The following is a 13,157-nucleotide window of genomic DNA, read 5'->3' as shown; positions in this document are numbered from 1 at the left end:
TACGAGATACGCTTCCATGTTGACAACTAGAATTTGGAGATAATCGTTACAGAATTTTGTTGCGTCATGGTATTTTTCTGAAGAGGGTTTGCTATATTGCCACAGTCACGTGAGTAATTAGATTTAAAGGATAACGAAAAGATAGCACGTTGACTGATGCAATTGAAAATAAAACTCTCGAGACAAAAAGTAAATATTTCTTAAGGAACTTATGCATGCAAACATTCATACAGTATCGTAAAAACGATCTGTGCTCTTGATTTATTATTCCGCGTGTTAATTAGCTGAATTAAATAGCTGTTTACAACATGATGAAATATTAATTCAACATTATCATTCTTTCTTAATTTTTGGAACTGGTTGCGAATTAATTGGTGTCTGACGTTTCGAACGTAACGATCTGCATCGTTATCAGTGTACACAATTCGCTGGTTATAAATATATTGCGCTTTATTAAGTAACTAAAATTTATTTGCTGATCTGTATGGCATCGTTCAAACTGCGACCCGATGAACGGTCAGCTAATTATTTACGTTATGTAAATCGAGTTACGAGAGTATAATTAATATTTTAATAGATTCTATTTATAAACGATCTATTGACACGAATGGTGGCCGTTCGACTCTCTTAATGCTCCGCGTGTGCTTATTTGCGTTCGATCGCTTCCTTTGCTAATCGAATGTCACGGTTAACACAATATTTCTACAACGATATATTCCGGTATTATCGTACTTCGCATTTGGGAATTTACGACCTGGAAAAAGGAAGGTTTGAATTTGGAAACTGATGAACTTGAAAATTTGAGAGATGGAAAAATGGTAGATGTAGAAATTGTACGTGGAAAGTTGGGAATTGAGAATTTGTGAATTCCATGCCGTTCCAAAGTCGAGTAAGAGAAGTCCTAGTGCATCCACACGTACAATTTGCCACACATCACACACTAACACACGAACCAGCGACCTAATAGAGAAAGCACGTGAATATATTACTTATTGAAAGAACAGTTAAGAAAGAACGTGTTAGAAAAGTTATCGTTGGCAAATACTTACGTGTCTCATAGGATACATAGAGTGTCGGTTACGAAGTGGATTTGGAGCGGCACGATGATGACACGTCGATAACACAATCACTACCGGAGCACCACTGCCGTGTGTCCCACATTACTCGGCGTGCCGATAGTCCGAAATCACTGCGTTTAATGAAACAAACGAAAGAAGATAGGGAAACGTCGTTAGAGAAACACTAAAGTAAGCAGGTCGAGTGTTATGTTGTGTTGTATGCTCGCGATGGATCGATGTGGCGTTCGTAACGCGACCGATTACAAAACACGCAACACGCTAATTCTTTCTTTTTTCTCCGTCTCGCTTAGCCGGAACTTTTTCAAGGCTTCGCGCCTGAGATTTCATAAGACAGTGGCTCACATCGACGATCCATCACCTTCTAAGATTTTCCTCGAAAAAAGCAATTAAAATTTGCTTGATCAATCGATCATTTGTCTAATAGCGCCACAAGATCATAAAGTTCACTGTTATATCCGCTCGCACACCTGTGCTTATGAGGGCACCTGATCTACGACTAGCATTATATTTTAAGCGTGATGGACAATGCGTCACCGGGTATAAAAGAAGAGACGTATATTCTCGAACGGTACACGAAATTTCGACCTTTTCCTTCAACTTCGCTCCAGGGCTTATTTAGGACAGAGAGTGCGTGCGTGTCTGCGCGTACACGTGCGCGACCACGTTCGGCAGACGCGATGATTCGTGGCTCGTTTCTAATGCGTAGTTAGTATCGCGAGCATAACACAAGGAGGAAAAAATCGAAGAAACCGTTCCTCGAAGGTTGTACCGCCAACGTTGCGGACCACGCTTCGCTTGTTTACCTTATCCTACCTTCAAACAGGTTGCTAATACGCATTTGATGGGATTATTCAAAATTTCGCGCTATTTTCAATGTCACTGTAGCGTCACATTCAATATTTTATTTATATTCGACGATTACTTGTTTAACTAGGATCTAACCTCAATTTAAGCTATCCTTACTGTAGGTTTTATAGTTATTCTTGTTTAGTACCGACTATAATCCCCAACCACATCAACCTGTCAATATTACCTAACCATAACCTGAAATGAAATCTAATAATTCTAATCAATTTACCGCTGCTTAAACTTCAGATATAGTTTACACAAGCTTCAAATTAAATTTGCGTTGCAAATGTTTGATCACTTTCTCCCGAACAATACATTCGATATATAGAATTATCAATAACACTTGTATATTGATGCCACAGTTCCAATTCATACCGTGTCACGTTAAAAACAACACCGTAAAGACTATACGTATTCACGCGCGACGCGTTGCAGACACGCACGTACGCACTCTCCAAATGACATTGAACCACAGCGAAGGCGTAATTCTCTTCGATTGGTAAGAAAGAAACCTAGAAAGGGGTGGGTGTTGTCACTGTCGCGATATTTTATGCGACACAGCGAATCTTCTCGTTCAAACTCGAAAGAGAGAGCCGTCGTTGCGCCGCTGTTACCAAACGGATGAAAACAGAACGAAAGGAAGAAACAAGGGACACGTGCCAGATAACAGTAACACGTCCAACGTAATTACGACGTCCCATATAAAACACTATTTTATCCGTCTCCACATGGTGTCAGGAATATAGGGATGAACCGTAAGCTTAGATTATAGACAAGGACAGACAACGCTTGAGAGGGGGATCCCTAATAGGCAATGGCCAAATTTCATTGGTCACTTCTGCGCATGTCCTGCGCCGCCAACTATGAAAATTTAGGAGTCGTAGATTCGACTGTTGACATTTATGACAATAAAGAGGATTGCGAGTTTTGTTGAAGGATTTGTTTGGTTTCTTACTGGGGAGGTTATTTTGAGAGGAAGGATTTAGAGATTTCTAATTGAAAAAGGGTTTTTAGATTTGGAAGTTTGTTAGAGGTTTAGAAATGTCAAATTTGAGAAAAGTGGAAGTTCGAAACAGTGGTAAATTTTGGGAGTTGAGATTGACGAATGAAAAATATTTAATTTATAGGTGGGAACGTCAGACAGTGAAAACGGGGCATCAGAGAGCCTCATACCGCAGTGGCCTTCCCCCTCAAGGATATCTGCGTGTCTATATTCCAAGGTGCAGGTTCTCCATCCTGCCGCCATTATCGCGTGATAAGGAAAAACAAAAGGGACCTCGGAAGGGCGGGAGTAGTGAAAAAAAAAAGAAAAGAAAAGAGAAAGGAAGCGAATTGAGGAGAAAGAGAGAGCAGAGGCGTCCCGTATTGCGTAGTAAGCGCTTGAATGGATTACGTCACGGCGCGGCAGGCAGACAAGAGGGTAAAATCGTCGCGTCAGACACACACGGTCTGGCAGGGCGTTTTGCATCGAGGACTTCGGCCCCGACCTCGGCCGTTTTGTTTTCCGGTCACCAATGGGGTCCCCGACGTCCGCACGCACTACCGCCACCATATCAAAACTCTACACTGCCGTGTGCGCAGCATCGTTTACCGTTTGCGCATATTCGTGTGACAGGATGCCGTTTTCCACCGGGATTCTCGTGCACCTTCGCCATCGGCCGAGGAACGATCGATCGCCAAGATACACGCGGATTTCCCTTGCGTCGTTGAACGCGTCAACGCGAACCCGGGGGAACTCCCGCGTCGCTCCCCACGTGTTTTCGCGATCAAACAACAGTCAACTCCGGCGTGTCTTGGCGTGTCTTCACGCTCTCTCTCTCTCACTCTTTTTCTTTCTCCCGCTCTCTCCCTTCCGGTCTCGTTTGCTCCCTCCCTTTCTATCGGCCGCACGCCTCTTTCTCTCGCTCTTTCGCTCGTCTCGAGTGTCTCGTCTCGTACGCTTGTTCCTTCCTGTCTGCTCGTTGCCTTTGCTGCTTACTTTTTTCGTCGACGAGTCACGCCGAGAACTGGCACTGTTGTGTTCCACGTGGGTAAACGTGTCCTTTCAAAACACCACGGCACATTCCAGCGTGCATAGCAGCGCATTTACCTCTCTCCCATGTTTCCCTGCCAGCGTAACGACACTAACAGCCTCCGCGAACACGTTAACCGCGAACGATCGAAACGTACGTTTTTCGAGTCCGAAATAACGATCTACGACACTTTGAGAACGCGTTACGGTACGAACACCGACATCCTGACGAACGAGTCAGCTGGTACTGATCCGATCATGATCAAGCGCTCGCTTCGACCATGGGTCATGGACGTAGACGCGCCGGGGAAATAGTAACACTGTCGAGCGCCGCGACGGCAGTCCGACTTATGCGCCGCCGTTCGTGCGAGGACCTTAACTAATCTCAGGCCCGTACCCTCAACGGTGTTATCCCCTCCTTCCACGACATTCTTCACCCCTTCTTTACGAATTCCTCTGAAATTTCTCTTCTTGACAGTCTTTTGTTCCCTTTTGTTTCGTAAAAGGATTAACCCTTCTCGGATTTAACTGGGAAATCACTTTTCATTTGATCTTTCAGGTATTTGTAAAGGATGCAGTCTTTAGAACTCGAAGAGTAGGGCTGTCAGAAGGATCGTGTTCTTAATTTTTCAAGAACTTGAGGTTTTTTAAAAACTTTTCATCTTTGGAATCCTTGGGACAATGAGGTATCTTCTTAGGCTTTTGAAGTTTGGAAAGGTGTGAACTGTTCGAATTTGGAACTTAAAATACTAAAAGAAACCTTTTGAATTTTAGGACTCGAAATATGTAAAAGGAATGTCAATAAATTTAAACATTTCAGGAACTTGTTACGACTGTCATTATTCAAGGAAGTACTAAAATACACTGTTGGAGCCTTTCAGTATATCCCAAAACATGTTCTCATCTAAACGAGGAATGTCTATTGTAGAGGTTATTGGAAGTACAGTTAGGAATAGCCACTCGAGAAACGAGTTGATAGGTTAAGTTTCGAAGTACCATAAGACGTGCCCTTCCACCATTTTCTTGAGAAAAAACTGTATTCTACTTGTCTGTGTACGCATTTCTGTAAGTGTTTTCTGGTACGGTTCATTACCGATTCGATAGATATTTCTTCAAAGACTGTTCCTCTTATTCAACAAGATCATACGATCCTAAATCGTATGACTGTTTTTTTATTTATGTTTAAGACGAACATTTAAATGGGAATAAGATGGACTCACAAAAAAGCTTGTATATTTATGAGTTCTGAAAACATCTATAAATCTTTATATTGTTATTATTAATGAGATCATGTTTATTCAGATGAAGTTCCGGTTATGATAAACGGGTATCTTTGAATTATGCAGCTTCAAGAGTTTGTTTTCAACGCGTTTTTTACGTGTCCAGCAGAGATCGTAAACTTTGTAAATATTTGCGTGTTGAACGTGAACATTATGTGTAATGCTTCCTGATCTACGTTACGAATAATTGGTAATAGAGAAATCTGTTGCATCGATCGATGTACTTACCGTCTATCGATAACCTCTTTAGCGCGAAATTTAAAAGAAACTACAAATTATTTTAGTTCAAGTTACAAGTTTTTCTGCAAAATAAATTGTTAAAGAAAATGTGCAAAATGTTTAGAAAAACGTTTTTATTATAACTTTATAATCTTTCCTCCACTTGTACATTTATAATAATTAATTTGCACTGTTCAACACGCGTGACGTAATAAATATTCATAAAATAAAATCACCACAGTCTAGTCTATCTTCTTTTTACCAACTTGTTTAAACAACGTCCTCCAACACAACTTTTTCAATCCGTACACCAGCAGTGTCAACGCAATTACGTAAAATATTATTACATCAACGGAGTAATAATGAACGACACTCATGTACCTGAAACAATGCAACATTTTTTCGCTAATACACTGAACATTTTACAATCCTTTGCATGCGTGAGAAATTTATGTACCTTGTTGAACTCTTTAAATGTTCGGCGCCTTTGTGCTTGGCGACGTGTTCCACCCACCAGGTGGCTAATTTTCGTGGACTGATTGGCAGTTCTCGTAACAATGAGCTCCTCTTTTTCGCTGCAGTTCTGTACGAATTGTTGTGCACTGCCCCTACCTTCAGAATCCCTTCGCGAAGGTTTCCTATTGATATCCTGGCCAGGTCCATTACCATGGCGTAGCCTAATTTCTCTGTAATGCAGAGAAGCATTCATTAGCATTTGAAATTTTTGCACTGATGGACTCTTTCTTCACAAGATATATGAAGGTACAGATTCCTGAATTTGCAAGGCTTTGAAATTTGTATGTTCTTCATTCCTAAAACCCAGATTGTCAGCTTACCTGTTTCTAAAGCCCAAAATGTACAATTTCCCAGTTCCTAAATCCCCAAATTCTCAGTTACTTAATTTTCAAATCCCCAATTTCTCAGCTACCCAATTCCTAAATCCTCAATCTCTAAACCCCCAAATTCTCAAATCCCCAAATTCTCAGTCTCCCAATTCCTAAATCCCCAAATTCTCAGCTACCCAATTCTCAAATCCCCAATCCCTAAACTCCCAATTTCTCAAATCCCCAAATTCTCAGTCTCCCAATTCCTAAATTCCCAATTTCTCAGTCCCCAACCCCTCGCAAATTCCTTTGCAAAGCAATCCTCACCAGCTTGAGCCGCATTTCCATCGTGATCGCAAAACACGGGCAAGACGAGGGTGGGCGCGCCATGGTAAGCCGCCTCGTGCAGAGACAAAAGTCCTCCATGGCTGACGAAAGCTCGTAGCTTAGGATGTCCAAGAAGCTCCTGCTGCGGCCACCAAGCCGCCGTCCTGACGTTCGATGGCAGATTTTTGAAGTTCATACCTTCCCACTTCCAGATTACGTTGTAAGGAAGTGTGGCGAAGGCGGCCACGAAAATTTGTCGCAGCGCTTCTGGCATCCCTGATGCGCGGACCGACGATCCCATAGAAACGAATATGAAACCTGCAGATTGCAGATGTTGAGAAGTGGATTCAAATGCAAGAAAATTTAATTCCTACCGCGTTGTAAAAATGTCTCCAGATCGGGGCTCAGTTGTGTGGCAGGTTGGCAATGGAGGCAGGCGACGTTGACAACGTTCGCTAAGTACGGAACGGAATCAGCCACGCTGTAGTGACTGTTTTGCAAGGTCAATGGAATCTCTCTGGTCAGGTCTCGTACGTCCGGTACTTGGTCTCCTGTAAAAAGAGCAGGTTGTTAGAAATGTGGAGAATGTCGGGCAGTTTGAGGGGCACAGTGTATACTAATTGCTTCACGGTGCATCATCGAGACATAAACTGTACTGGGTCACGTCTTTACTGATCTTTCATGGCTTTAAAATATCACTGTAATATTTGATAGAGTGATGTTTTATACAATTCCCAAATTCTATCTTTGAGAACGGACCTAAATATTTTCTCAGAATCGGTTGGAGGTATCCGCTGACCATGATCCAGTGCATTATCCTCAACGAGACGAGGCAGGCGGCGTTCAGGATCCTTTGAAGGAAGTTCATATCCTGTGTCAAGGATTTTCCGAAGTAGGGCGTGACAGACCATGGTGATGGGTTTCCTTGCCGACTAATCGAACCACTATACAGAGCCACCTGTAACAAAATATAGATTGTAGTCTAATCAATTCTCGTATAATTGCGTTCGTTACACGTCTACTGATAATTAAATGCGGTAGATTTAATTGAAACGCGATACCCAGAGTCTTGAACTTAGAACGCCACTATCGGAACTCGACTAATAATCAGATAGTTTGATGTTTGTAATCAAAATTGAACTACCAGTAGAATAAGTCGAATTATAATTAATTTATTAAGATAAATTTTATTATAAAATTTAATATGACACACATGTATTTGTACAATAAGCTTGCAAAGTTTTATACAAGTTTTCTGTAAGGAATTTCAACAATAAAATGTTAGCACCTACCATAAAATTTAGTACAGAATTAACTATGCGAATATAAAGTGACGCAAAATTACCGTGTTCAGCATAATAGTTGGAATATTTTCCCCATGAAGAATGCCAAGAAGGCACTCTGGAAAGGCTCCATCCACAACGACGACGTCCCAGCGAGCATGAGGATTACCTTCAGGTTTTCTCAAAGAAGAGACCGATACCTCATCGCGGAGAAGCGACTCGCAAGCCTCCCAGGCATATCGCATTGCATCCCACGGAGAGACAGGCATTTCATCACGGAATCTTGCACCTACCAGATCCCATTCTGACGTGTAATTCCCCACGTATGCCTGTCGATAACGCATCATGCTCTAAATAACCCGAACATTCTAATTTTTTGGGTTCTTGAGAACTTTGAAATTTTGGGGTTCTTAATGTCATGCACTCAAAAATAAGTGCATCATTCACCATAATCCTACATAATTCAATCACGCACCCAGAAACCTAGCCTTAACTTTGACTAAATCCTATCTAAATGTATTAAAATAACAATGTAAGATAAAAATAATCACCTCGAATATGGGAGGAACGAACTCCTGTAGGCCATTATTCGCCGCAGGTCCGGTGAACGCGCTCAAGAGCGTGACATTGTGTCCCCTCGCCTTGAGACTGGTCCCCAGAGCCACAAACGGCACCGTGTGCGATTTGGTGCCACCCATGGTGGCCAACAACACGTTGTATCCCACGGTGCAATCGCAGAGCCCGCTGACGATCAGTAGAACGACCAGTCGATCGATCAGACCGATCATCTTTTCGTTTTATCGTGTTCGGTTCGCAGATCCGTGTTTTCTATCTGACGACAGCGACGATCTTGAAGCAACACTGGTAGCGCTTGTTATCGGACGAGCTATCGGACGTCGAAGACGGTAACATCGTCGAACGAACACGCTCTCCCTCTTCTGCCTCGATGTCTGTTTGCCTGAGTCTCTTTTTCTTGTTAATTTGTACGGGCAATTCGCGTCAGAATTTTCGTGGTACCGGAATACTCGTTCGTCAAACGTTGACTTGGAAAATAAGCTGATCCATTATCATTGTAATGATCGTTTGAAAAATGACCATTGGAGTTAAAGAACCTTTTGTCTACTTTTGTCCGTGGAATTTTGAACCTGACTTCGAGCTGAGGTTTACGTAATTTTTTTAGCTGTGGGTCTCTGCAAGAATAAGTGGAAATTCGTTTATGGAGACGATTGTGGTGGAATTTTGATCGCGATGTGCAATTGGATTCAACTCTACGGTGGACTTTGGATGTTTGAAACTTTTGGGACTTTGAGGATTTTTTGGAACTTTAGGAGATTTGAATTTTAGGTCTTAAGACTTTGGATTCTAATACGTCTGTAGCAGATGTGACAAGTTGTCTGTGAGAAGTTGATCGTGTAACTTGAGTGTTACACAAAAATTTAGAATGTTAATTAAACAAATTTCGAGCGTACTTGCACCTAATACACCTGCAAAACAAAATAAATTCCAGCGAAAATATTTGTGAAATGACAACCCACTCCATCGATTTTGCATACGTAACCGTAAATCGAAAAGGATTCATTGAAGCGAACTTCCATTCTTAAATCGATCCTATCTGAAACTCTTGTTGTTCGAGCAAATTACTGTTTCCGTCTGTTCAATCTCCGGATTCGGTTAAGGAATCTTTTCTCCGTCCATTTACGTCCTACAATGGAGACTTCTCTCAAACAATCTCCTTAAATCGCCACGTTTACCACGGCCGAATGTATCTGTGTGAAAAAGGAACGTCCAAGTGAAATCGAGCGAGCATGGTCCATTTTTCGAGGGGAGCCAAAGGAGAGAAACAGTCAGAGAAAGGGATAAGGCCAAAAGGATTGGGATCAACCGAGTGGCTGAGAGATCGCATTGTCGATCGAACGAGAACTGCGCACTTGAAACTCGCGTTATTAGTGAAAGTCTCGACTTGAATATCGTTGAAGGTTCGATTCGCGTATTCGTGTCGCGAAATGTGAAGGGATAAAGGTCGTGGGACCTGTTACAATACTTTGATGCCTCGAGTACTCGTCACTTTAATACGTAACATTTTATGTTGTCTACTTACAATTCTGAAAACTAGTTATTTCCTGTCGTTGCTTGTTTAACTTTTACTTGCGAAAAAATGTGGTGTTGGAAAAAAGAGGTCGCCTCAAGTTGTCACGCTTGGTTAGGTTAGGTCTATGATTTGTAGACTTGGAGGTGTTTGTATTGTGGATAAATGGGATTTTAGGGAGGTGTGGAGTTTAGGGAGATCCTATATTCTAGGGGAAGATCAGTTTGGGTGATAGGGAGATCCTAGTTCAGGACTTAGGAAGATCCTAGTTTAGGTGATAGTGAGATCCTAGTTCAGGTCTTAGGGAGATCCTAGTTTAGGTGATAGGGAGATCCTAGTTTAGTTCATTGGGAGATCCCAGTTTAGGTTATTGGGAGATCCTAGTTCAGGTCTTAGGGAGATCCTAGTTTAGGTGATAGGGGGAGCCTAGTTCAGGTCATTGAGAGATCCTACTTTAAGTTATTGGGAGATCCTAGTTCAGGTCATTGAGAGATCCTAGTTCAGGTCATAGGAAGATCCTAGTTCAGCTCCTTGGGAGATCCTAGTTTAGGTTATTGGGAGATCCTAGTTCAAGTCACAGGGAGATCCTAGTTCAAGTCATAGGGAGATCCTAGTTCAGCTCCTTGGGAGATCCTAGCTTAGGTCATAGGGAGACCCTAGTTCAGGTCATAAGAAAACCCTGCATCCTACAGGAAGTTTAGTTTAGCTAATACAGGTATACTAAAGGCAAATTCTAGTTCAGGTCATAGGAAGATCTCCACCCTAAAGGAAGACAAGTTTTAATCATAGGTCCAGAACTTGTGGAACATGACATCCATGGCAAATTTAGATTATAGTGAAGGATCCTAGGTAATTAAATTCTATGAGAAAGTTTAAAACAAGTGTATGAATTTGTATATAAACTTTCGTTCCCGTGAACATAGTTGTACCAAGTTGTTACTCGTAATTGAAATCTGACAAGATCGAAGCGAGTTCGCGACGAACAGTTCTGGATGAACGGGTTGAACGAACAGATGAATAGCAAGGTACACGGAAGCATAGAAACACTACAAATCTGCAGTGTAATTACAGATACATCGAGTTAATTAGATAGGTAGAGTTGGAACGACAAACTGAACAAGATGAATGCCTTTCTTCGAAATTACTGGGAATATTGAAGCGGAATACTAATCGCTGAAAGCGGAAGGTTCACCGGAGACATTCTATGGACGAGTTCTGAATAAATGACACTCCAGTGTTCGCTGAAATCTTTTATATAGAATGGCGTTATTCGAAACTCTTTTAGCATTCGACAATGTGGTGACGTTATTGTATTCATAACGTGGGTCAATTGTAAATTTGGCTATTTGGGAATTTAGGAATTTGGTAATTTGGTAATTTGGTAATTTGGTAATTTGGTAATTTGGTAATTTGGGGATTTGGGAATTGGTAAATTTGGCTATTTGGGAATTTGGGAATTTGGGAATTTGGGAATTTGGGAATTGGTAAATTTGGGAAATTGGGGACTTGAGAATCTAGATATTTGAGAGATTGGAGGATTTGAAAATTGAGAAGCTTGGGCATTGGGGATGTGAGAATTTAGGGGCCTGAGAATTTGGATGTTTGAGAAATTGGGGATTTGAGAATTTGGAGATTTGAGAGATTGGAGAATTTGAAAATTGAGAAATTTGGAAATTGGAGATGTGAGAATTTATGGGCCTGAGAATTTTGATATTTGAGAAATTGGGGATTTGAGAATTTGGAGATTTGAGAGATTGGGAATATGAGAATTCAGTGATTTAGAACTCCACGTGAGAATTTAAAAATTGAAAAACTTGTCTCTTAAAAAATTTGAATAGCCAGACATAAAACGAAATAGAGACAATAAGCTTCGTAACAGAAACGTTTTCGCGATGCTAATTTCAGCCTACGTTTTACGAATGAAAGTCGAGGAGAAACGAGTGTCTCGTTTCGAATGGACGAAATTCGGTGGCACATCCTTAAAAGGTGGCACACGATCCGGAACACTTTTTGCTTACCTTAAGTCACCACTTTCTTCCTCTTGTCAGAGTTTCCTTCCTTTCTCGTACACTTCATCATATCAACTAACAAGGTTTCTTTTTCCAGCGTTGTCCAGGTCAACAATCTTCCACCTATATTTCCGTTGGCTCAAAATTTCGAACACACTGGCGTCAAAATTAAACGATCAGAGTCCTCTGACGGTGAATAATCGTTGCACTGGTCGATCGATGTTCACGGTTCGTACGGAGGTTTCGATACAAACTGTACGACGGTGGTAAGAAAAATAATGATCGATCAATTTTCACGGACCTTGAAGCACGGACGTGTTTCAACGCTCGAAGCTCGGATATCACCGAGCGTGAAAGTTTGACTGGCCAGCGGCAGCTTTAATGATCAGCTGTGCTCAAAAGAGAGAGAGAGAGTTTTGCCTCCCACCAGTTTGATTTCTTGCTCGACGGTCTCCTTCGTGAGGATGTTCCGTAACGGGTAACAATGAGACACATGCCCCACTCGAGAAATAACTAGAGATTCTTTAGCGTTTGACTCGGATGCTGCGTTCGTCACACATCAAATTTATTTTAGAATGTGTCGAAGTTTTAGGTAATTGATAGGTTTAGTCGAGGTTGAATGGACAGCGGTGTGAAGGAGGAAGGTTAAGGTCCAACCTTACGGTCCACCTTATGGACCTTAGCAAGATTTTTGGTTGGGCTGTACTAGGTTTTGTATTCGACGTCTCAAAATTTAAAGAATAGTAGAGTTTCGAAGCACCGAACTCCCAAAGAATACCATGCGCGGAGTTACAACATGTGGGATTACCATGCGTGGAATTAAGACGCGTGGAAGTGTCACGCGTGGAATTATAACGTGTGAGATTACCACGAGTGGAATTAGGGCGCGTAGAAATACCACGCGTGGAGTTATAACGTGTGAGATTACCACGAGTGGAATTAGGGCGCGTAGAAATACCACGCGTGGAATTACAACGTGTGAGATTACCACGAGTGGAATTAGGGCGCGCGGAAATACCACGCGTGGAATTACAACGTGTGAGATTACCACGAGTGGAATTAGGGCGCGTAGAAATACCACGCGTGGAGTTATAACTTGTGAGATTACCACGAGTGGAATTAGGGCGCGTAGAAATACCACGCGTGGAATTACAACGTGTGAGATTACCACGAGTGGAATTAGGGCGCGT

At 41.9% G+C, this 13,157-nt stretch overlaps 2 protein-coding genes and 1 long non-coding RNA gene across 7 annotated transcripts in view; 1 reads left to right on the top strand and 2 right to left on the bottom strand.

Annotated features, from left to right (window-relative positions):
* The window catches only part of LOC100879880 (insulin receptor), a 28,137-nt gene extending 24,090 nt beyond the window's left edge, over window positions 1–4,047 (bottom strand). Inside the window, exon 1 of one of the 4 annotated variants that reach the window (XM_012295542.2) lies at window positions 3,907–4,047. The gene's annotated coding sequence lies outside the window, so the exon portion shown is untranslated. Of the gene's footprint in view, window positions 1–1,049; window positions 1,190–2,157; window positions 2,295–3,519; window positions 3,652–3,906 lie in introns of those variants that run through there. The other 3 variants (XM_076539743.1, XM_012295531.2, XM_012295503.2) reach the window with 3 other exon arrangements.
* LOC105663843 (uncharacterized) lies at window positions 2,474–5,534 on the top strand. Its single transcript, XR_013040487.1, has 3 exons — window positions 2,474–2,611; window positions 3,056–4,656; window positions 4,760–5,534. It is a non-coding gene; the product is annotated as an uncharacterized LOC105663843 (long non-coding RNA).
* Window positions 5,535–5,557: 23 nt separating this feature from the next.
* Window positions 5,558–12,619, bottom strand: Ugt50B3 (UDP-glycosyltransferase family 50 member B3). 2 transcript variants are annotated; one of them, XM_003700079.3, is made up of 8 exons: window positions 11,977–12,617; window positions 8,424–9,062; window positions 7,935–8,201; window positions 7,349–7,547; window positions 6,964–7,140; window positions 6,590–6,907; window positions 5,896–6,124; window positions 5,558–5,819 (listed from the first exon to the last, which is right to left on the bottom strand). In XM_003700079.3, the coding sequence occupies exons 2-8, from the start codon at window positions 8,658–8,660 to the stop codon at window positions 5,681–5,683; spliced, it is 1,566 nt and encodes a 521-aa protein (XP_003700127.1). In that variant the 5' UTR covers window positions 8,661–9,062; window positions 11,977–12,617; the 3' UTR covers window positions 5,558–5,680. The 2 variants fall into 2 exon arrangements, with proteins under 2 accessions (XP_003700127.1, XP_076395860.1); XM_076539745.1 differs by lacking the exon at window positions 7,935–8,201 and having other exon boundaries at window positions 11,977–12,619.
* Window positions 12,620–13,157: the final 538 nt, after the last annotated feature.

This window comes from Megachile rotundata, chromosome 14 (assembly GCF_050947335.1).
Source record: "Megachile rotundata isolate GNS110a chromosome 14, iyMegRotu1, whole genome shotgun sequence".
Lineage (NCBI taxonomy): Eukaryota > Metazoa > Arthropoda > Insecta > Hymenoptera > Megachilidae > Megachile > Megachile rotundata.
The sequence above is the reverse complement of the archived record's forward strand: the minus strand, read 5'-3'. Positions and strand labels throughout refer to the sequence as shown.

What these genes read in the sequence shown, in the direction of transcription:
- Ugt50B3 (XM_003700079.3), bottom strand. Translation starts at nt 8,660, where the DNA reads ATGATCGGTCTGATCGATCGACTGGTCGTTCTACTGATCGTCAGCGGG. An exon ending in CAACTATTATGCTGAACACG is followed by an intron (nt 7,548 to 7,934) that starts GTAATTTTGCGT and finishes ATTTTGTTACAG; the next exon opens with GTGGCTCTGTATAGTGGTTC. An exon ending in GATTCTGAGAAAATATTTAG is followed by an intron (nt 7,141 to 7,348) that starts GTCCGTTCTCAA and finishes CTCTTTTTACAG; the next exon opens with GAGACCAAGTACCGGACGTA.